Raw genomic sequence first — 25,138 nt, forward strand, 5'->3', positions numbered from 1 at the left:
ACTCAGTCCTATAAAACTGTCTTTAATTCAGGCACCAGTTGCAAGTATTAGGTGCCCAGGGTACCTACACATCTGTCTGAGTTGGCTGCAACGTCGGGGGTTCTCACAACCCACTCTTTCTGATTCAATAATTTACTAAAATAACTCATAAGTTTCAGTTGCTTCCTGATTTAACAGGCAAATACTCTTATTTTTGAAATATAGTTTTCTAGTTACCAATTCTAGGTTGACAGTTATTTTCTCTCAATATTTTGAATATATGATTGTGTTGTGTCTGCCTTTTGCTACTGAGAAATCTATAGTGGGTTTAGTTGTAGTTTTTTTGGTGATCTGTCTCTTATAAGATCCTCTCTTTGTCTTGAATATAGAGCAGTTTCATTAAAACTTCATCCTAACATAGATATGTTTCTTTTCATTTATCCTGCTTGGGCTATGTTGTGAGTCCTGTATCTACTGTTTATCTTTCAGCAATTTTGGAAAATTTTCATTTTTTTCTTTTGAATTTTATCCTATTATTTTATCTGTTTTCACCGCGGGATTCTACTCCATCTGTTTTAGGTCTTCTTATTGTGTTTTCTATGCTTTCACTTCTTTTTCTCTTCCTGCCTCATTCAAGCAGCTTTAATCTCCATTTTACTAATATAAATTAGTATATTTGGCTCTCTAGTTTGCTGTGTCTAATCTGGTATTTCACCCAACCTTCATATTTTATATTTTAAAATGTATATATTTTTCAATGTAAAAGATACTACTTAATTCTTATTAAAAATTTACCTGTTCATTTTGTTTACATTTAAAAAATATTTGTTCATGTTTTTAATTGAATTTCATTTTCTTAAACATCTTATGTGGAGTAATTTTTATATTATGTATCTGAAAATTCACACATCTGAAATACTTGATAGCCATACATCTTATTTCTGCTTTTCCATGTGTTCTCTTCTTTATTTATTTGATGGTCTTTGATTTTGAGCTTATATTTATTTAATATTAAGCCATGGGATTGAAAAATTGCTAGCTCAAGAAGTGTGTGCTTTCTTCCAGAGAAGATTTTTATTTCTTGTTGAAATCCAAAGGGTGTTCATAACTGGAGTCCCTGGCTTAATGAAGAAAACTCAACATCCACATCCACCTTGAAGCTTCCTCTAGCAAGCTCTTACTCTTTGGATAATATTACTTTTATCAGTATTTGCCCTCAGAATAGCATCTATCCTTATTATTCATTGCTTACCACTTAGAATTTGAAAAGTATGAATGTGTGTGTATGTGTGTACATATGCCTGCATGCTTGCATATTGAGAGAGAGAGAGAGAGAGAGAGAGAAAGAGAGAGACAGACATATGTGTGCTAAATCACTGAGGTTTGGACTTGATAGTCCTCACTAGTCATGTGAGCTAGGCATAAATCGAAACCTAGTTTTTATTAAATATCTAGTTTATGTTAAGGGATTTAGAAATGCCCGTCTTCCACACTTGTAGAAATAGACACTTGTTGCTCTAATTTTTACAACAGACTGAATTTCTTCCTCCCTACGAACTATTCTCTGACTTTGTTAAGTGTATTTTATGAGATCACTTAACAAGAATCTATTGAATATATTTCTTGCATTATCTATATCCTATTGTCCCATCTTTATACTTAAGTAGTACAAACTTTTACTGAGTATCTGTCATTTCTTACCTTTTTTTTAGTGATTGAATGCTAGACATTCTGGACTATTCCTATAGAAATGGTTGGTCTTCTAGTCCCCAATTATGGTTTTATAGCTTTCTGCTACTCCTGTGTACATCAATTACAATGACATTCAGAAACATATGATGATGAAAGCATTATTATTCCTTAAGTCAAGAGTAATGATGATAATGATAGTTAAGGTATTTGAATGCTTCCTATTAGATACTATATTAGAACAACTGTTACTTTAATTTTATAGATGAGGATGAATAATTTGCACAAGACCACACAGCTTATATTAATGCAAGTATTAGTATTTTATTTTCTCATCTGAAATATGTAAAAATAACAAACTAAGGAGAGTTCTTAATGATAAACACAAAATGTTGGTAGTAATTACTAGATTTTCCATTATATTTCCATTTACATTTATTGTTGTCTCAGTCCCTGACCATGTTTTGCAAAATATGTTGCAGAATGATTTTCATTCTTCAGGATGGCTAGATTGGGTGACTGTATGCAGCTTCTTTTATTTCCAAACACAGGGAACCTGTATCAAGCTTGGGCCCATGCTGCTTTATTCTATCTTTAGACTTTTAGAGAATCCAGAATTAGCTTAAATGAGTCTAGACACAAACCATCAACCAGCGGCGTGTTTCCATAATATTAACCATTTACTTTGAGTTTTGTTGGTGTTGCCTGCTTACAGGAATATTTGAGCTTGGTCTCTAATCACATTTGATACATATTTTTACAAATCTCTTATTTGACTAAAATGTTCAGTTTAAAATGTATATACCTTTAAGCATGAAACATAAAGTTTGGTTGGTAATGGACTCATTACTGTGTTCCAAATATCTACACAGCGCTAAAAATGAAAATATTGGAATTGTACAATTTTGCAAATTGAAAATACTAATAAATCCTACTGTAGAACGTCCATGAAAGAAATGTGTTTCCCTTGAACTTATCCTGACAAAAGAAACATATAAAAAGATGATGATTCACTAAAAAACTGAACATGCAAGCATCAGTTGTAGAATCTTAAGGAAGCCGGTAATTCCCTCACACTCTACAGAGGAAATAATTTCTCTACAGAGAAATAATTTTTTGTCCTTTTAAATTTTTTTCCTTGCTTAATTTTAGTCTTCATTGTAAGGAAAAAGCTCGTTTTCTAGAGGGACCTTGCCGTAGCAAGACCTTTTGACGGTGTGGTCAGAAAGAGAGCAAATCTTTCCTTTTTGTTAAAAACTATTGGCTAATGAACTTCATCTTTTGATTTTTCCCCAGCCTATTTGGATTCCTCAGTTTAACTTCCATTTCTCTTAAAGCACAACGAAAACATTCTAGTTGTTAGGACATCTACCTTAAATGCTAAGAAGATGTTCAAGTTTTTAACTCCTAAGAATAAAAACGACATAGCAGGGAAGAGCTAAACTAGGAGCTAATGGAAGTCGGTTTATTCTATATTAAGAAATTTCTAAATGCAAAAGCTTTATAGCAAGAAACTAATGATCTTATATATGAAAAAATCTTTTTTTGTGTGAAAGAAAAGTTCTACGAAAGCAGGTAAATTTACAACCAAATTGTAGGGTAGTAATAGCAAAATCATGGGATTATGTTAATCTAAAAAATAAGTAAATGAAAAACTAACATGATTGGTGATGAAATATGGATTGTTGTAATGAATATTTATTTTGAGTTTCTTATTCTATACTATTTTTAGAGGACTGCATAAACTATAATTATTGCTGTCTTTGGTGTCCAGCCAGTTCATACCTTCATCTTTCAACAGCATATTTGAGTTGCATGTTATTCTTTATACAGGACTAAGCAGATCCTGATTTGCAATACATTTCCTATTGCGGAAATGTTACAAAATTATTCAGTGACTGCAGTAATGATTATATTATAAATTCATTTTATTGTATTTAACATATATTAAATGCCAGACACTATTCTGACCACTTAACATATTTTTCACTCATGTCATGTGATAATTGAATATTTGTATACTGCTTTAAACCTTAAAAAATTGAAGAAACTCCATTGACTTGTAGAGTTCTGTACCATTTTCTTCTCTTATTAGCTTTTCTATTACCAATCAACACATTTAATCTCTTTCCTGCTACCCACACTAATGTGTTAAAACACTTCATACTTCCTGCAAATATTCTTTTCTTTTTAAAAAGTTTTTAAAAAAATTTTAAAAAGTTGTTTGCTCACTCTACATTTTTGGATTATTTACTTCAGTAAAAGATTCCAAAAATTTGCAAAGATGACTTCAACTGCAGATAAATCATTCCATTCTCTTTTTTTCACTTTCTAAAATATTCATTCAATATTAACAGCCAATTCTGCATTCTTTTCTAAGTAATAACATCAATGGTTAAATGCTTCAAAATTAAGTTCTTACTTTATGATTTTGGTAGTGTTTTCCATTTTGATGAAATCCAAATGTGAAATTTTTCAGGTTTATCATACTTAGGTACCATATGTGATCCTTTACAAAGCTGCTTTATTAATGAAGAAAAAGGACTCATTTCTGCTTTTACTATAGCCCATGAACTTGGGCACACGTAAGTACCTTCTGTCACCTCCTTAATGTGCATTCTATTTATCTTTGCACAGAATGCCTGAAATTCCATCTTCAGTTGAGTAATTAGCACCTTTTTTTCTTCATAAAATGTTATTAGTGTAATTTTCTTCCCTGAAATGCTAACTCTGGCTCTTTTGTGATCTATGTTAGGTCAGACAGGCTGCACAGATCAACAGACTAAGCAAAGAACTAGAACTTGGGAATTCTTTTATTTCCTTTACTGTATTGGATACATGACAAGCACTTCTGGCCTCTGTCTCTTGTTATCCTATATATGACCAGGTACTGTCCTCTACCATTTTATGGGAGGGCCTGCATGGGCTCCTGGTTCTGGGGGACTCCCCCAAATATTTGTAATACCAACTCATTTCTTGCTCTCAGTAATGTGCCCCAACAGAGGATATTGCCCATGGGAATTTCTTAGTTACTAAAAGATTTTTTTTAAAGTTTTCACTTTTTCCATAGTTGCTCATAAAAATTTGGGATTCTCTTACCTTTTCCTGCATTACTGAAAAATATGCTGGGGTTCTATGTTGTAAGAATAGAGGCCGTGATTTCTCATGATACCCTTGGAGCTCCCGTGGAAAATCAGAAACCCCTACAAATGTACCCTCTGAAAAAAGATTCTAAATGTACCCCTCACAACTCCTGGTGTTTCTTTGTTATCTGCTAATAAGGACCTGAGTCTACAGTTGCCTCTGTTAGTTTGACCACATTTAATTTCCTAGTCATGCCTTGAGATATCATTAGAACATTCAAGGGGAATAATAATTTCAAATGGAGATAATTTTTAGTAAACGATCATCTCTTTGGTTCCTTTTTCGCATGGTTATATCTCATAATCATCAACAAGCTACACACTTTATTTTGTAAGTTGTTTATGAAGCGGGGGATAGGATGAGCAGAATATCTGAGGACAGTAGAAGTAGTGCAGCAACATCTGGGTAGCACTGTGTGCTGCTTTTCAAGGCTGCTGACCAGTAGAAGATTATTTTTGCAGAGAGTACCATCTTAGATATTTGTTTTCTTCCTGAGAAACTCTTTAGGTGTCTCTAGTATATGGGTAAGTTGTTTAATTTAAAAAATGGTTTAAATACAAATTTTAGCAGGCAAGGATCTGAATCAAGTGGTTTCAGTGTTCCTTCTAAACTTGAGCTTATACTTGAGTTGCCTCGCCCAGATTGTATAGGATCTGCTGCCGACCTGCTAATTACTTAATAATTAAGTCATGAAGATTTGACAGCCCTTTAGGAATGTTTTTATTATTGTAGTTCTGTTGGGCATCACTTAGGAAGTATGGACCTGAAATAGTGTTTAGGGTCTTTCAGATAAAATAGATGGATACTGTAGAATGATGAGAATTGGGGATTCACAAAGTTCTTGTGATATTGTAGCCATAGTCAATGGTCTAGAATTTAGTGTGGTATTACCTTTACCTGATTTCTATCCACACACATCTCTATCCACAACATGGGATATCCATGTTGAACCTGCAGGCACTTTTTAAATCAATGCTGTGGTCCATATTGTGATGAGGTGCAACAGAGTCCAAATATTTTGATTGTGTAGATTCAGATGCCAGATCACCAGCCTATAATATTTCTCAGCCATCAGGTACTTCTAAACATGAACATTGTAAGGCCTTATGGATAGATGGAGTTCAAATTAAGATATATGCATATTTATCTATATTTTATATTGTATTATAATGTGACTATAAAAGATCTGTTACTAATATTGTATGCATCTTTTGATATTCCTTTTAAGTGTTTATTTTTATTTTTAGACTTGGTGTTGAACATGATGATAGTCCTAGATGTAGAGAAATGAATGTTATGCAATATCATGTAATGGCCCCTGTTTTAAGTTTTCACATGAGTCCTTGGAGCTGGTCAAACTGTAGTCGGAAATACATTACTGAATTCCTAGAGTAAGTAAATTTATGTTACATAATTGAACATTATTTATGAAACCTATCATTCATTATTTATGAAACATATATCGAATGAAATAGTATTCGATTATAAGATTTGAAATCGATATTTTTAAAGGTAGTTCAATTTCTGTTTAACTTTTTCTTGTTTAAATTTATGTTTACTTTCACTGTACGAATGGATGTTTAAGAACAAGAAGAGTTGTGTGTGTGTGTATACATATATATATATATAATTTCACTCTTTAAAATTAATATTTTTATTGTAGTTCAGACCTAGCTGTTTTTTTTTATTCTGGATTCTTTCTTGTGATGAAAACTATGCTTGATGGGAGACTTATGGGAATTCCAGTTTCCTTATGTGTTTTTGAGTTTTTTCGAAGTGACTAGGCAATATTTTGAGAGAAATTTTTGTGGCTGAAGTTTGAGGTGCCCCTGAAGGACACAGAATAGCTAAAGTCAAACTATGAATTATTCTGATAGCTCTCTAAAGTCACAGAGATGTCGAGTCTCTAACTTTACATCGTCTTTCAGGAGCTCTTTCTAGCTCTGAAGAGAGGTAGTAGATACAGGTTTTTCTTGCCTCATTTCTCCACCTTCCTTCAGGTTTCTCTGCTTCCCAATTTCTTTTGTCCAAATGGTGTTTCTTTCTCATTCACTGAAACTTTTCCAAAACGCAAGCCTGAGCTCCTTCCCAATAATCTTTTTGTGTAAATGTAACACTACTTCACTTCTTCTACTGATATATTCTAACCATCAATTTAACAGCGTTAGTATTTTCTAATTCCCTCTCTCTTTATGAAACTTAAGGGAACAAATAAAATCATGCTTTGGAATATATATTTATAAATATATCCTCGAATTATAACCAACAGTGATAATACATACTTCTATGGGAGCTTGACTGAAAAGCACAATTTATACTTGCTGATCTGTACAGACTTGTATATAGCTTTGTTCAATAGTTAAAAATACTGATGTGACATGTAAAAATACCAATGGTGTGCTTTTCTTTTTAGAAGACGGTAGTATTTTGATTTTCTTCAAAGGAAATTTTTAAGGTTACATGTTCATTTAATTGGAAAATTTATATTTTTCCTTTTAAGCGGTAAAATTTTTCAAAAAAAGATTTATTTTAATTATTGCAATGGGACAAATTGTTGCTCTTAGCCCAATTGGAATAGCTATATATTTCCACAGAGTTTTCTGCATACTGGACATTGCATGGTAAATTAGGAGTAATATATATATTTCTCATGCTTTTTCCTAAGTCATTCAAACCTATCATGTGTTCTGATAGCATGTTAAAAAGATTTTACCACTCTCAATTTACAGATGAGGAGACTGTGGTTCAGGGAGATAGGGAGATTAAAAAATTTGTCCATGGCCATGCATCTTGGCAATTGATGGAACCAAAATATAAGCTCCCAAAACCAGTGATCCATTCTGCTATATTCCCTCCTCAAAAGACCTCTTGAGGTGGAGACAACATACAACTTTTTGAAGCTTCTTTGTTGTTGTTGTTTAGTACTAGGAATATACTTTCTCAAGTGATTTTAAAACTTGTTTTTCCAACATTTTAACAGTTAGTCATTACACTTGAGGCATTACTAATGGATAGCAAAGTAGACCAAAAGTGTGACATGGATGTATGTTTCATAAATAATGTTCTGATGAATTTGTTTATTGCTTATCATTTTTTAAAATTGCCACCTTCAAGGAGGTTGTGGGGATCAAGTGCAAACATGCATATTAAAGGTCCTTTGTAAGCTGTGAGGTCATCCTTATGTGTAGGAACATTGCTATACTGATAGTGATGTGAGTTGGTTTTTTAAGTTATGAATAAATACTGATATTCTCTTTGAAAGTAAAGAACTACAGAAAATGTGATAAAGAATCATAGTGGAATGCATCCATTGTATTCGTAATATTTTATTTTCTGTCATTGGTACAGTACTGGCTACGGGGAATGTCTTCTTGACAAACCAGATGAAGAAATGTATAATCTGCCTTCAGAACTTCCTGGATCACGATATGATGGAAACAAGCAGTGTGAGCTTGCGTTTGGTCCTGGGTCACAAATGTGTCCCCATATAGTAAGAAAATAAAATTCCTTTATTTTGTTTGAAAGCTACCATAAAGTTATGCTTAGAATATATTTCAAAATGTGTTTATTCTCTTGAACTAAATATAGCTTTTAAGTCTGATAATTTAGTATTCGTCAAAAAGAGATTAAGAAAAGGAAAATTAAAACTTATTGACTACTTATTATGTGTCAGGTACTGTTTGGGGTACTTAAAAATTATCTTTGTTAGCTCTCACAAATCCCTATGCAGTATTCTCATTTAGAAAATAGGGAAGTTATATAATTTGAAAATTAAAAGCATTGAAATATTAATTTTCAAATGATATTATTTCGAGTTTAAGGAGAAAATATAGGTGTTTTGAATCTGAATTGTTTTAAAAGCACCAGAAATCTAACTAATAGAGTACATTTTCCTTTACATATATTTGAATCCAAAAGAATTAAATTTGGGGCATATTGTTTAGTTTTCATTGAGCTATTATTTTATAATATTTTGAGGATTTTTCATAGACGAGATACTTTTTTCATTGAAATAGTTGATCCTAACACTTTTATTGGATCTATAATTATGATTTTCTTTTATATGGGTGTAAATTTAAGATTTAGTTTAGAATAAATGCCACTGCTTTGGTGAATCCATGCTTTACTTTTCCATGTAGAGTACTCATTCAGTTTTCCTTATTCCCTATATATTTTTGCCTAATTGCTTCCCTCCCTACTAGATTGTGAGGATCATTGGACCAGGAATGTAGACTTACTCAGTCATTAAAATAAATATCTATGTCTATTCCTAGGGTCCAGTTTAGGATTTGTCACACAGTACATGCCACAAAATAAATGCTTATTGAATGTTGAATGAATGGATTGATTAGAGAATGCAGGACAGGCAAAGCTCATTTCACATAGTGACTATTCTTCCTAAAACCTTAAATTTCAATAAGCCTTTAAACATTCATGGTGACGTGGGGAAGATTTACCTTAAAATATCATTATAAAAGATACATTTCTTTCCAATCTGATTTAGACACTAAATAAATTTTGAATTTAAATTCAAAAAAAAGAAATGAATCATATTGGGTATAGCTCGTATGACCCTCTGTGGACTTTTGTTTCTTTCGAAAAATTCAGAGCCCTTTGTTCAAATGTTGAAAGTATGCATTATATTCACAAAGTAGGAAACTTCAGTATACATTATACAGTATTTCAATGCAGATTATTCATACATTCCACCATTGTATCAAAAGCAGCTTCTGGCAACTTCTTATGAATAACATTTAACAATAAAAAGTTCTTTAGAAAAATATCTTGTAAAGAGAGAAAACTATCTCAAATAATTTTGAAAATTTCCACTCCAATTTATAACTCCTATTCTATGTATGAAAAAAGTTTTTTTAAGAAAAGGTTCTAAAGAAAATGTCACAATTTTATGTATTTAGAAGAAAATTAATGACTAGAACTTACTTAGTAAAAAAATTTGCTGATTAGTTTCAGCTTCTACCATAGAACCAGGAAATAGATCAATTTATAAACCAACGTGTAGTACTGAATTGAACCAGTGTTGTAGTGTTATCCTTACACTGGCTTGCCTGCCTTTTGTTACTCAGGAGAATATATGCATGCATCTGTGGTGCACAAGTGCAGAAAAGCTTCACAAAGGCTGTTTCACTCAACACGTGCCACCAGCAGATGGAACAGACTGTGGTCCTGGAATGGTAGGTTTTCTTGAAGGGTGAGTCTTGTATAAAGATATTATCCAAGGATGTGATTGCTCTGCATTTTCACACCCTGTTTGTTATTTGCTGTCAACTTTTCTTCAGCTAGTTGAATTATTATTGCCATGTTTGTTTGATATAGTACATTGTCAACTGAATTAACTTTTTAATTTTACCCTATTTCTAAGCTATGGCAGATGAATAAGTTTTGTATAGTTAGCATATAAATAATTACATGGATATATAGTTATCTATGTATATTATAGCATTGTTATTAAAATTGAGGACAGATATAACAGTCCTAATATTTTGGCAAATTCTACAAATTCAGGGATGTTTCCATTTCATGTTTTCTCCCTTGAAACTCAGTTAATACAATGGAAAGTTTTTTTTTTCTTTTTATTTATTTATTTTTTATTATACTTTAAGTTCTAGGGTACATGTGCATAACGTGCAGGTTTGTTACATATGTATACTTGTGCCATGTTGGTGTGCTGCATCCATCAACTCTTCAGCACCCATCAATTCATCATTTATATCAGGTATAACTCCCCAATGATACAATGGAAAGTTTTAAGTGGCTTCTTTAGACCTTTATTGTTTCTAAGTGTATCAAGATACATTATACTGCTAAAATCAACCACCTATTGTGCTGCGTCTTTATTATTCCAACAGTCATGAACTTATTTAAAACTGTAAACATGACGTTGAATGATAACGCTTACCATGATAATGAAAAGTGTCTTGTGAGAGGATGAAGTCAGAGTGTACTTTGTGCTCCAGGACCTCAGTGGCCAGTGTTGACTACATTAAGTGTTTAGTCTGTCAGCATCTCTGAGCTCCCTCAGTGTAAAAGGAACACTTCTTTGGCAATGGATTGGCTAATTCTGCCTCTTTGTTATCTTCACATTAGCCAAAAAAGATAAACTTCTTAAAAATAAGGTCAATTCAGTAGCTGAACTTGTGCCTTAACCCCCCTTGCTTCATTGAAATATTTATACTAGTTATTGCTTTTCTCTTGAGTCACTTACATCAAAAGGTGTGTGTTTCCTATGAATATTGCTCACATCACAAATTAATTGGTTACTAATATTTTATTTGAAACTTCAAGTTTTGTAGCAGCTGAAGTACTCATTGAAATCGTCTAACACACTAATAACCTTTTTGCAATTTTAGGATGAATGTTCTAGTGGGCTTTTTCAGTTCAGCTGGCTTTGAATTTTAAAATTTGATCTTTATATAACATTTCTATTTGTTGGATAAGAATTATTTAAAGGACTTTACTTTTTTCTCAGTTCTTGTGACTAGTATTAGTAGATAGCTTTTTGAGTGAAAGGTGGCATTTGTGAGAGTAACTACCTGAGGCTGAGCAGAGGAAAAAAAATCTTTTCGAAGTATGAATGCCGGCCTGCTGATATTGGCAAATTTGAAGATGTGCTCCAAGATGTTCACCTCATTAAAATCCAGGACTGGCATCTTCCTCTGTTCCTCAGCAAATTTTCAAGTTACTGTATGCCATGAACCTTTAGGATTGATTGCTTGTGGCAAAAGTAGTAATTGATATATTTACAAATATTAAGAGATATACTATTTATAGCTAATTTATTAATATTCTAAATCCAGTTAGGGCATAAACATGATTTTTTGAAATTAAGGTATATATAAGTATAATGCATAGATCTTAGGTATACAATTTGATGAATTTTAACAAATGTGGATGCACATATAGCCAACATCCCAATAAAAATTTCTATCACTTTAAAAAGTTCAGTTGTGGCTGGGTGCGGTGACTCAGGCCTGTAATCCCAGCACTTTGGGAGACCAAGGCAGGCAGATCACCTGAGATCAAGAGTTCAAGACCAACCGGGCCAACATGGCAAAACCCTGTCTCTACAAAAAATACAAAAATTAGCCAGGCATGATGGCAGGCACCTGTAATCCCAGCTACTCAGGAGACTGATTCAGGAGAATCGCTTGTACCTGGGAGGCAGAGGTTGCAGTGAGCCGAGATCATGCCTTTGCACTACTAGGGGACAAGAGTGAGACTTCGTCTCAAAAAAAAAAAAAAAAACCAACAGCAACAAAAATTCAGTTGTGCCTCTATCGAGACAACTTTCCTTCCTTCCAGAGAAAACTCCTCTTCTGATTTTTATTTCCAGAGATTCGTTTTTTCTTGTTTTTGTCAAAAAAGAGCATCCTCTTTTTTGAAGGAGTGGAATGGAACAGGCATCTTTTGTTCAACAAATTTTTAAACTTCATCCATATTATCGTGTGCATTAGCAGTTCATTTCTTTATACCACAGTATAATTCAGCTATACAGATGTACAGTAATTTATCAATTCTCCTGTCAATAGATATTGAATCATTTCTGGTGTTTGGTTATTATGAATAAAACTGCCATGAACATCCCTGTACAAGTCTTCTTGTAGACGTATGTTTGTGTTTCTCTTGGCATAGAATTGCTGGATGATAGGGTAAGTGTATGTTTAACATCATAAGAAAGTGCCAAACAATTTTCTAAAGTGTGTGCACCATTTTAGACTCCCCCCAGCAATGGAGGAAAGTTCCAATTACTCTGTATTTCTTGCCGACTTTTGATACTGTTAGTCTTTTAAAAATATTTGGCCATTCTACTAGGTATAAAATGGAATCTCATTGTGGTTTTAACTTGTATTTCCATGATTATTATAAACCTTGTGCATTTTTTCATGTGCTTATTAGCCATTTGAATATTTTCCCATTGAGATGGTAGGATAGGCATGGATTTATTGAGATTCAAGGTAAATGTGATGAAATGCTAAGATTTACTTTAGAGCCAATGCAAATTAAAAGCAAAGGTGGTATTTGGGGTAGTATCACGTGGATTATAATAGGTATAAATTCTCTTTCTAAAATTAATAAAACACAGTGAACCCCTATATATTTAGGTGTATTCAGTATTAAATAAACCTTTTATTGAAGGGACATTTGAAACAAATATTCTATAATTTTGCCTTAACATTCTTCTTTATTCTGTTTATCTTGTGACTGTCTAATGAGTCTGTGTGCTGAACACTTTTGCTAGTAAATCAATTTGTGTGAAGCCATGGTGAACCCTTCTGATAATGAGTTAATTTTACTACATGGTGAATAGTATAATATTATAACATTTTCATGCTCTAGTCTCTCAAATTATTTTTTAAAAAGAGTAAGGATTACTTAAATTGTTCATGCAAGATGCTTACAAAATGCACATGCACATAGCACATTATGATTTTTTTTTCCACTTCTAATACGGCTTTCTTATATTGAATGACTTTTTGTAATGGAGAACACAAAGCATTTTTACTGCTATAAGCTTGGCTATAGGATTCATTCAATCAGCAAAGATTTATCAAGGGCCTACTATGCCAGGCACTATTTTAGGTACACTATTTCTCATTTTCTTCTGTTGCTGTAGGATACATGAGTTAACAAACCGACAATGTTGCCACGAGTCCTTGCTCCCAGAGCCCCCAAGATGGTGGTGGGCCACTTCCAAAATGGTGGCAGGCAGCTTCCAAGATGGTGGCAAGCCTCGTTTTCTCTGACCTGGGGTTCTTGGCCTCATGGATTCCAAGGAATGGAATCTTGGGCCATGCGGTGAGTGTTACAGCTCTATTAGAAGCCATGGGTCATGGAAAAGAACCGTGGAATCCAGTGACTAGTGTTCAGCTCAATTGGGGTGAACCCAGGCACTTAGCCATGCAGGAACAATGGCAAGCCTTTAGCCCAATCAGGAGTGGCAATGGGCGTCTGGCTGAATCAGGAGCACAGCAGACATCCTGTTGGAGCTGGAGGGATGGAAGTCAGTGGCAGGTCTGAGACGGCAGCAAACAGCAGTGGTAGATGGCGAGTGAAAGCTCAGCTCTAGCCATAACAAACATGGACCAGAAGAGAGTGCAGCTGCAAGATTTAATAGAGTGTAAACAGAGCTCCCATACAAAGGGAGGGGACCCAAAGAGGGTAGCCGTTGCAGGCTCAAATGGGTTTATATCCGGATCATTGTCCCTCCTGCTGTGCTCTCAGGCGATAGATGATTGGCTATTTCTTTACCTCCTGTGTTTGCCTAATTAGCATTTTAGTGAGCTCTCTTTACTACCTGATTGGTTGGGTGTGAGCTAAGTTGCAAGCCCTGTGTTTAAAGGTGGATGCAGTCACCTTCCCAGCTAGGCTTAGGGATTCTTAGTCGGCCAAGGAAATCCAGCTAGTCCTGTCTCTCAACAAGATCTCTGCCCTCATGTAGCTTAAGTTCTAGAGGGAGACTAGAATATTATAAATAATTAATATAATAGGACCATCAAACTGGTTGGTGTCATGGATCAGAAAAATAGAGCAGAAAGCTGACTAGAAGTTTTATGGTAGGAGAGGGCAAATTGCAATTTAAAATATGATGGTGAGGACGGACATTATATGAAGTTACCAAATTAGCTGTCTTAAAGGAGGTGAGAGGGTTAGCTATGAGGATATCTGGAGTAAATGAATTCCCAAGAAAGAGAATAGCTGAGCTCCTAAGTCTGGAGTGTGCCTGGAGTGTTCAAAGAAGAACAAGGAGGACATTTTAGCTGGAATGAAGTGAAGAGAGAAAGAGACTTATAAGGAGAAGCTGAAGGAAGATTTCGTAGGGCATTGCAGGTGTGAAAGAAAAATATCTTAGGACCCTTCAAGCTGGGAAGGTCTCAGGACAAACCTGCTTCCTATTCTATTCAAGTCATCACTTTGTTCACAGAGATAGATGGATATTCTAATTGCCTCCTTTGGAAATACTTATCAGAAACCCAAAAGAATGCAACCATCTGTCTCTCACTTACCCGTGACCTAGAAGTCCCCAGTGAGGGGTGGGGAGGGGCTTGCTTTGAGCTGTCTCCGCCTTTTTGGAGAGAACTAATGTACTTCTTATGTATTGACTGATGTCTCATCTCTCCCTAAAATGTATAAAAACAAGCTGTGCCCTGACCACCTTTGGTGCGTGTCGTCAGGACTTCCTGAGGCTATGTCATGGGCTTGTCCTCAACCTTGGCAAAATAAACTTTCTAAATTAACTGGGACCTGTCTTAAATTTTTGGTGTTCACAAAGGCCATTGTGAGAACTGCATATTTACTCAAAGTAAAAAATGAAGGATTTGAATGGATTCATACTTGATTTGACTTAGTTTAAAAAGAGATCATTCTAGCAACTGTGTTAAGGCTAACCTATCAGGCACAAGAGTGGAAACGGACATCTACTTAGCTATTTCAGTGACAGAAGTAAGGGATGCTAGTGCTCAAACCAGAGTGATAGTAGTGAGATAATGAAAGGTCAATTTTTGATACATTTTAAAAGGAAGTAGAACATTTATTCTAGCTAATGTATCAGATGTGGAGTGTTCAAAGAAGAAGAAGAGAAATGATGACTAGGCTTTTGGCTGAACAACTTAGATCAACTCAGTAAAGATGGGTTTTGAGTTGGGAGGGCAGGAATTCTTTTTTGGATATGCTGTGCTTGAAATGTCTATTAGACATTCCAGTAAATAGTCATAAGTAAGTAGGCATATATATGAGTCTGGAGTTTAGGAGAGAGATCTGGACTAGAAGTAACTGTTAATAGTAAAGAATTAAAAAACCAAGGTATGATCCAGGAGAGACATTCCAACATTAAGTTGTCACAAAGAAGAAGATAATTTAAGAGAGAGATCTGGACTAGAAGTGACTATTAGCAGAAAAGAATAAAAAAACTGAGATGTGAGCCTGGAGAAACATTCCAACACTAAGTTGTCACACAATAAAGAAGAAACAACAGAAGAAAATGAGAACAATTAATTATGAAGAAAGGAAGAAAACCAAGAGCCCTGGAAATGAAGAGAAAAAAAGTATGTCAAAGAAGAAAAGTGATTAATCGTGCACATATTGCTGATAAGGAAGACAGAGAATGAGAACTGGCCATTGATGTCCTATACATTGTTAAATATAGTGAACCCCAAGTTTCTCTTCAAAGAATCAGTATGTCAGTATGTTCAGCTCTCTTATTGTTTGAATCTCCATTTTAAAGTTTAACTTCCTGGCTCTCTTTGCCTCCTTGCCTCTAATTTCAGTAAAGAACTTTCCTGCCATTCCTAAACAGTAGTTCACATCTGTTCCCTTGGTCACCTGTTCTGACCTAAGTCATCTTTAGTTACCTGTTCCTAATCATCCTTCTTGCCAAACTACTCACCCTGCCATTCCGGCTCATACTCCTGCTCTTTTTAAAATAGCCAGTTGGAATTAGCTTAGACTGTGTGGTCCAACCCTAGCCAGTAGGGGAATGACACAGCGGTAGGGGTTCTCTGTGTCAAGAGTAAGAACTCCTGCCCCTGCCCTGTCTAGATGTGCTCTTGCCATTGTTCCATCTGCGAGGAGCACCCTTTTTGCAGAAAGGAAAATTTGCCTTGCTGAGAAAATTAATGTTCAAGTGCTATTTCTTTGCAGCACCAGGGAACAAGCATTTTGCATTTCTAGCAATTTGAACAGATTCATGGAGGAATAGGATATAAAAACCTGGCTGGAGTGGGGTTATGAGAGAATAAACAAGGAGTTAAAGAATGAACATGGCCGGCTCTTTCAAGGAGAAGCAGGGCAGTAACTGGTAAGGGCAGTGAGATATAAGAAAGGTTTTGTTGTTGCTATAGTTTTCTGAAAGTGAGAGAAATAAGAGCTGTGTTCGTATGTTAATGAGAATAATCTAGGGAACTACTTTGCAAATTATCTGTAGTAACAGATTGTCTTCGTTCTTTTCTAAAATTTCTGATTATAAACTGATACTTTCGTACAAAGTAATAAAAATATTGACTAGGAAAATAAAATGGAAAAAAAAACATTCAAAATATAAGCCAAATTTTTCTATGGGAAACAGCCATTCCTCACAAAATTAGTAATCGAATTATCATATGATCCAGCTATTCTACTTCTGGATATATACCCAAATAATTGAAAGCAAGATCTCAAAGAGATATTTGTACACTCATGCTCATAGCAGCATTATTCACAATATCTAAAGGTGAAAGCAGGGGTTTGAGACCATCCTGACCAACATGGCAAAACCTTGTCTCTACTAAAAGTACAAAAATTAGCTGGGTGTGGTGGTGTGCACCTGTAGTCCCAGCTACTCGGGAGGCTGAGGTAGGAGAATCACATGAATGTGGGAGGTGGAGGATGCAGTAAGCTCTGATCATGCCACTGCTCTCCAGCCTGGGTGACAGAGAGGGACTCTACCTAAAAAAAAAAGATGAAAACAACCCAGTGTCCGTTGATGGATGAAAGGATAAATAAAATGTGGTAAATGTGTATGCTATGGTTTGAATGTTTGCCCCCTCCCAAACTCATATTGAAATTTAATTGCCCATGTAACAGTATTGGGAGATGAGGCCTGTTTGATAATACTAGGGCATAATGGCTCTTCCTTCCTGGGTGGGTTTAATGCCTTATAAAAGAGCCTTCAGGAGTGAGCTGTCTCAGTCCTTCTGCATTGTGCCCTGTGAGGATCCAGCATTCTCTCCCTCCAGAGGATGCAGTGTGCAAGGTGCTATCTTGGAAGAAGAGAATGGGCTCATCAGACACCAAACCTGCTGGTACCTTGACCTTAGATTTCCCAGATCTCAGACCTGTGGGAAATGAATTTCTGTTATTTATAAATTATCCAATCTTGGGTATTCTTATATAGCGTCACAAAATGGACTGAGACAACATACAATGGAATATTATTCATTTTTAAAAGTGAAGTTCTGACACATGGATGAAGCTTGGGCATATTATGCTAAGTGAAATAAGCCAGTCACATGAAGACTAGTTCTATAGGATTTCAATTATATGAAGTATCTGGAGTAGTCAAATTCATAGAAACAGAAAGTAGAATGGTGGTTACCAGGAGGTAGCAGGGAGGACAAAATGGGAATTATCGCTTAATGAGCATAGCGCTTCAGTTTTACAAGATGGAAAAGCTCTGGAGATTGGTTGCACAACAATGAATATACACAACACTATTGAACTATATACTTAAACATGGCTAAGATGGTAAATTTTATGTTATGCATGTTTTGCCACAATTAAAAATAAACATAAGACAATTTTTAAATTATTTGCTTAGACATAAAATTTCTCTGTAAAAATCTTACAAAAATTTTGAAATGCTAACTCTCAAGTTGTGTTATCTTCTCTCAGTCTGGTAACTAATTCTTAGACTGGCATGACTGCATGGTCATACTTGATTAGCTGTCACTGAAATGATATGTAGAAGAGATGAGAGAATTGCTGGAGTGATGTTTGGTGTAGTGAGAAGGGATGGGATTAAGTGCGCAAGCAGAGGGGTTGACTTTGTCTAGGACAGTGAATTTTCCATGTATGCTAACAGGTAGCAGGTCTGAATGTATGAGTGCGGATGCTGTTGAATGAGTAGAACAGGTGGTGAGAGACTGTGGGCAGATTATTCTGTAAGTTTCCATTTTCTTGATGAAAGTAAAGAAAGAAGGTTGTCATTTGAGACTTTGGATAGGATAAAGTAGAAAGCTTTTTATGAGTGGAAGAGTGAATAGATACTTTGAGTAAAAAAATGGAAGGATGGAAATATACCATATTAACCTAGTATTTGGTTCTTCTATTCAAAAAATACGCCCCATATTCCATTTTAATATTTAATTTTTCCTTCCTCCCCAGTGACACTAAATCTTAAAGCCAAGAGAAATATTACACTCCTTTTGTATTCCACAGATCTTACTCAGTAGGTAGGAAATATTCATAAAATGGTTTCAAATGTAATCTGAATTAATAACAACTTGCTTCAAATTGTTTAGTTTATTCTTCTATTGATCTTTATGCTGCTATTACAATTTTTGTGATGTTCTAATTAGAGGCACACATCATTTCTTTTTGTGCTTATTATTTTTATAGCATTGCCGTCGTGGGCTATGTGTAAACAAAGAAATGGAAACACGTCCTGTAAATGGTGAATGGGGACCATGGGAACCTTACAGTTCTTGTTCAAGAACATGTGGAGGTGGAATCGAAAGCTCAACCAGGCACTGTAATCGTCCTGAGTATGTCTTTTTTATGTCACTATAAATTAAGATTATCTCAAGGCACCAGAAAGTAAACATCAGTTTCACTCACTTCTAAAACTGGAGGTCAGTCCGTAAGTTTCTGAGATTCAGAAAACTTCTGGAACACTTTAAGCCATATTGATTTATATTTTGGTAGATCTAGACATTTTTTAAAAAACCCTAAATAGATTAAATTTTATAATCTGAACTGAGATCCATGTTCTTCATTTTTTTGTTTTTTAATTTAGTATAAATTTTGAGACATACTTTTAAATGTGAATGACAGTTATATAATGGCATTTTCACATTTACCGTATGCCTAGTGAAACATCCTGGCTCCTTTCATTTATGTTTTGGATCTTCTGGACAACATGTATAGTTTGGTTCCCGGTATTTTTACTGTTTTGTGCAATGTGACGTATGATATTTTCTTTTCTCTGCTTCTTGTGTTATAGACGCATCATTGTCTTTAGCTGAATAAGTACTAAAGCATATATCCCCCTCATCAAACTATTTAAAAGAGCTTAGGTATTGCATTAAGATTTTAAATTAATGTTTCTGTTGTATATATGATATAGAAGTTGGTAAGCAATACGATTCTCTTTACTTAAAGTATTATTAATAAGCATTTTTATTGCAGAAATGTGACTTACTCTGAATAAAATCTTGGTTCATTTAAATTTTAGGATAAATTATACTAGAAGTCTTTATATTCCAAAAATTCTGCAAAAAAAATGTATTTTCTGGCATAAGCCAAAATAACATGGATGTAGATTGATACCATAAAGCTCCTTAAATTGAGTGATGAATAAGATATACATGACAAAGATGGGATGTATTTTCTTTTTATTTAACAAGGCGTCTGCCTTTGTTACTGTCGCTGGCTCACGACATGTCTTTTTTTCTTTCCAGAAAATGAGCAAACCCTTTTTTGGAAGTTTAAGAACAAACTTCCATTGCTGGTTTCTTACTGGTTAACCTAGTCAAGAATAAGATATCATTTCTGCCCTCTAGGCTCACGGTCCACGCTAAGGTGGATATTTTAGTGGTTCATTATCCATAGAATTGCTTAAAACTCATGTTACATACTTCTGTTAAAAAGTGTTAGTGGGACTTCATTGGTTTTCTAGATCCTAGAAAAGATTGGAACTTTTAGAAGTAAGTGGCACCAATAATGTTGTACTGATATGCTTTAAAATGTAATGAATTTGACTAGGCCAAGAAACGGAGGAAATTACTGTGTGGGCCGCAGGACGAAATTTCGATCATGTAATACTGATTCATGTCCAAAAGGCACACAAGACTTTCGAGAGAAGCAATGCTCTGATTTTAATGGAAAACATTTGGACATCAATGGCATTCCCTCTAATGTGAGGTGGCTTCCAAGATACAGTGGCAGTAAGTAAATTATACTGTTTCTTTGATGTAAATTTTTCTGAGACATAAGAACACATAGCTTTATTATTATACATTAAAAAATGTGACCTTTTTCTTTTTTACAGTTGGCACAAAAGATCGTTGTAAACTCTATTGTCAGGTTGCTGGAACCAATGATTTCTACCTATTGAAGTCTATGGTTGAAGATGGTACTCCTTGTGGAAATGAAACTCATGACATCTGTGTTCAAGGCCGGTGTATGGTAAGTAAACTGTAAGTTTCTGTTATATTTAAAATGACTTTAAGAATAATGTTTTTTTCTATTTATATAACCAAATATTACTTTTACTGTCTCACTATATGTTCTTGTGCATTCCAACAAAGCAACCTTTGTTATCATGCTATCTATAGAAGTATAGTTAGCCTGGTTACTGGGAATTCTCTGTCATCAAAAATGCCACAACAGAGCATTAAGTTAAATTTTCTGACTTCCTATGGTCTATTGTACTCATAATCAAAATAGAAATGAGGTCAGCTTCCTAAAAAGATATAAATTAATAGGATACAAGGATGGTAAAGTGATTTTGCTACTTTAAATGTAACCTTCTACAGTAACGTTTTCCTTGTCCGTTAAAACCATTGATATTCTCCCTTCCTCTTCCCAGCTCTCTGTCACTTACTTTTATGTGCATTCAACAAACATTGATTGAGTAGCTACTAGATGTCAGATACTGTTCAAGTCACCAGGATAAAAGATTGGAGCAGAGAATCCCACTTCCAAGATGGTCACAGATTTGTGGGGGAAATAGGCATGTAAACAATTACAATGTAGTGCTATGGGTCATCTGCAAGGTAGCATGGAGTTATTGAGGAAGGAGTGTCTTATTTTATGGGGAGGTGGGTAAAGGATTCAGAGAACCTTTCGTGGAGCGCATGAGACTTGTGCCAAGTATCGAAATGAGTAGGTTTTAGGAAGGCAAGGAATTATGGAAGCAGAGTTGGAGTTAGGGACCAGCAGATGGTTGTCAAATGCACTTTTTTTTTCTTAACTCCTTGGAAACACATAGAAGCATTTGAAGTCAAGGGACAGATGTGATTCAGTTTGCATATTGGAATCTTCAAAATATTGGGTTTAGAAGATTGGAGACAGGTGGTCCATTTAACAGGGTTCTAGGTCAGAGCTGATGAGATGCTGAGTTAAAGCACGAACATTGCAATGGCAATCTTGAGAATGGATGGCAAGTTTGAGAACTAGGCTAGTGAATGTGGTCTAAAGAATATAATAAGTGTACTTCTATGAGATCAACTTTTTTAGATTCCACATATAAATGAGATCATATGGTATTTGTTGTTTGGTGCCTGGCTTATTTCATTTAACATAATGTCCTCCAGATTGATCCATGTCGTCACAAATGGCAGGATTTCCTCTTCTTTATGGCTGAATAATATACCATTTTGTATATAAACCACATCGTTTAAATCCATGCAACCACTGATGGACATTTAGATTGATTTCATATTTTGGCTATTGTGAATAGAGCTGTGATAAACATGGGAGTGTAGATCTCTCTTTAATATACTAATATCATTTCCTTTGGATATGTACCCAGTAGTGAGATTGCTGGATCATATGGTAGTTCTATTTTTACTGGATATGTGCTGTCACCACAAAAATGATAACTACGTGAGGTTATGCATTTGTTAATTAGCTAGATTTAACCATTCCTTAATGTATTGATATTCTTCAGAACATCATGTTGTACATGATAAAAACATACAATGTTATCCATCAATTTAAAAATAAACAATAAAAAATAATTAAAAATATAAGTATAATCTTATGAACTTATTCTTTTGGTTAAAGTGGAACTCTATAGGGCAAACTTAATCTCCCCGTAAACAAGTCTCTATTACCTTATCTGGGTGATAAAGGCCCTTCACCCAAAGAGCTAATGAGATGTTCAAAGAGAGTTAAAATAATTTAAGTTGGAAACAGCTTAAATACTGAAAAGGTTATTCAGTGGCCTGAAAAAAATTGTGCTTTAAATTAGCAGCTTAAAGTCATATCAAAATGCAAAAGTTATGATGAAGATTATCTGAACATATAGAGGCATACTACTTTCAGAAAATATATACTTAAAATTTTGATTTTGAAAACATCTGCCTTGTATATAAAAAAATTCACGAGGCTTAAGAAATTTTCTTTACTGATCACTAAATTTAGAGGGCCATTCCAAACAATGGAAAGAGTTATCGCAATGTATGCAGAGGACAGCTTCTTCATGGAGAGGAGCTGCATTTGGTTTTTTGAAATTTCCGGAACAAGCCATCTATTTGCATATTCATTCAGTTTTTAAAATAAGCACTGTTATGCTGAGTATTAGTTTTAGAGAAAATGTTGCTTTTAAATATTTATTTGAAACTAAGATTATTTGCAGAGGTCTAAGGTCATGAGTTAAAATAATAACTATGAAAGACATCTTTTTGGAGTATTCTGATGTGTTACTTACATACTCATTCTTTAGTCTCTTTGAATTACATTTCTTTTAAGAGCGGTTTTCAAATGACAGTGCCTATTGGAATCAATGTCAGTGTTACAATGCAGATTCCTAGGTTTTATTTCCAAGTATTATAATTCAGAAGATCTGGGAATCTGTCTTTTTAAATACCACCCCATGTGATGTTGATGCAGGAGGTCTGTGGATGACCCTTTAATAAACATGACATTTTAGACCATGTAAATAGATATGTGAAAATATTGACATACAACAAGATGAGTACATATTTTGAAACAATTCTATTGTACTGAATCTCCTGGTAATTGAAAGGATATTTGTGAAAAGAACTTTGTAAACTTTAAAGTGCCATTCTTATAGTTGGTCATTCTTTTTTTTTTTTTAACTTTTATTTTAGGTTCAGGGGTCTATATGCAAGATTTTATACAGGTAAATTCGTGTAATAGGGTTTTGTTGTACAGATTATTTCATCATCTAGATACTAAGCTTAGTATCCAATAGTTACTTTGTCTGATCCTCTCCCTCCTCCCACCCTCCACCCTCAACAGGCCGCAGTGTGTGTTGTTCCCCTCTTTGTGCCCATGTGTTCTCATCGTTTAGCTCCCACTTATAAGTGAGAACATGTAATATTTGGCTTTCTGTTCCTGTGTTGGTTTGCTAAGGAGGATGACCTCCAGCTCCATCCATGTTCCTATAAAGGACATAATTTTATTCTTTTCTATGGCTGCATAGTATTCCTTTGTGTATATGTGTCACATTTTCTTTATCCAGGCTACCATTAGTAGACACTTAGGTTCATTTCATTTCTTTGCTATTGTAAATAGTGCTGCAATGAACATATACCTGCATGTGTCTTTATGGTAGAACAAATTATATTCCTTTGGGTGTATATCCAGTAATGGGATTGCTGAGTTGAATGGTAGTTCAGTTTTTAGCTCTTTAAGGAATCTCCACACTGCTTTCCACAGTGGTTGAACCAATTTACACTCCCACCAACAGTGTATAACCGTTATCTTTTCTGTAGTCTTTCCAGCATCTGTTATTTTTTGACTTTTTAATAATAGTCATTCTGACTGGCATGAGATGCTATCTTATTTTGGTTTTGATTTGCATTTCTCTAATGATCATTGATATTGCACTTTTTCCGTATGCTTGTTGGCTGCATGTATGTCTTCTCTTAAAAGATGTTTGTTCATGTTCTTTGCTCACTTTTTAATGGGTTTTCTTTTTCCTTGTAAATTTATTTAAGTTCCTTATAGATGCTAGATAAGAGACCTTTGTCAGATGTGTAGTTTGAAGATATTTCCCCCCATTCTGTAGAGTGCCTATTTACTCTGTTGATAGTTTCTTTTGCTGTTCAGAAGCTCTTAAATTTAACTAAATCTCATTTTCCAATTTTTGCTGTTGCAATTGCTTTTGGTGTCTTCATCATGAAATCTTTGCCAGTTCTTATGTCCAGAATGGTATGGCCTAGGTTGTCTTCCAAGGTTTTTATAGTTTGGGGTTTTGCATTGAAGTCTTTAATCCATCATGAGTTGATTTCTTTATACGATGTAAGGAAGGTTTCCAGTTTCAATCTTTTCTGCATATGGTTAACAATTTATCTCAGCACCATTTATTGAATAGGGAGTCCTTTTTCCATTGCTTGTTTTGATCAGCTTTGTTGAAGATCAGGTGGTTGTTACTTCTGGTCTCTCTATTCTGCCCCATTGGTATGTGTGTCTGTTTTTGTACCAGTACCATGTTGTTTTGGTTACTGTAGCCCTGTAGTATAGTTTGAAGTTGGATAGCATGACGCCTTCAGCTTCATTCTTTTTGGTTAGGATTGCTTTGGCTATTTAGGCTGTTTTTTTGGTTCCATATGAATTTTAAAATAGTTTTTTCTAGTTCTGTAAAAAATATCAATGGTAGTTTTATAGAAATGGCATTGGATGTATACGTTGCTTTGGGCAGTATGGCCATTTTAATGATATTAATTCTTCGCATCTGTAAGCATAGAATATTTAGAATATTTTCATTTGTTTGTGTCATCTCTATTTCTTTGAGCAGTGTTTTATAATTCTCATTGTAGAGCTCTTTCACCTCCCTAGTTAGCTGTATTCCTAGGTATTTTCTTCTTTGGGTGGCCATTGTGAAGGGATTGTCTTCCTTATTTGGGTCTCAAGTTGGTTATTA

General features: G+C 34.6%; 1 protein-coding gene across 1 annotated transcript in view; it reads left to right on the forward strand.

Annotated features, from left to right (window-relative positions):
* Window positions 1-25,138, forward strand: part of ADAMTS20 (ADAM metallopeptidase with thrombospondin type 1 motif, 20) — a 206,105-nt gene that overhangs the window by 71,400 nt on the left and 109,567 nt on the right. Inside the window, exons 8-14 of the mRNA XM_011936079.1 lie at window positions 4,148-4,253; window positions 6,060-6,203; window positions 8,161-8,302; window positions 9,900-10,004; window positions 18,922-19,067; window positions 20,287-20,468; window positions 20,573-20,709. Coding sequence (XP_011791469.1) covers window positions 4,148-4,253; window positions 6,060-6,203; window positions 8,161-8,302; window positions 9,900-10,004; window positions 18,922-19,067; window positions 20,287-20,468; window positions 20,573-20,709 — 962 coding nt within the window. The remainder of the gene's footprint in view (window positions 1-4,147; window positions 4,254-6,059; window positions 6,204-8,160; window positions 8,303-9,899; window positions 10,005-18,921; window positions 19,068-20,286; window positions 20,469-20,572; window positions 20,710-25,138) is intronic.

This window comes from Colobus angolensis, unplaced genomic scaffold (assembly GCF_000951035.1).
Source record: "Colobus angolensis palliatus isolate OR3802 unplaced genomic scaffold, Cang.pa_1.0 Scaffold150, whole genome shotgun sequence".
NCBI classification, from domain to species: Eukaryota; Metazoa; Chordata; class Mammalia; order Primates; family Cercopithecidae; genus Colobus; species Colobus angolensis.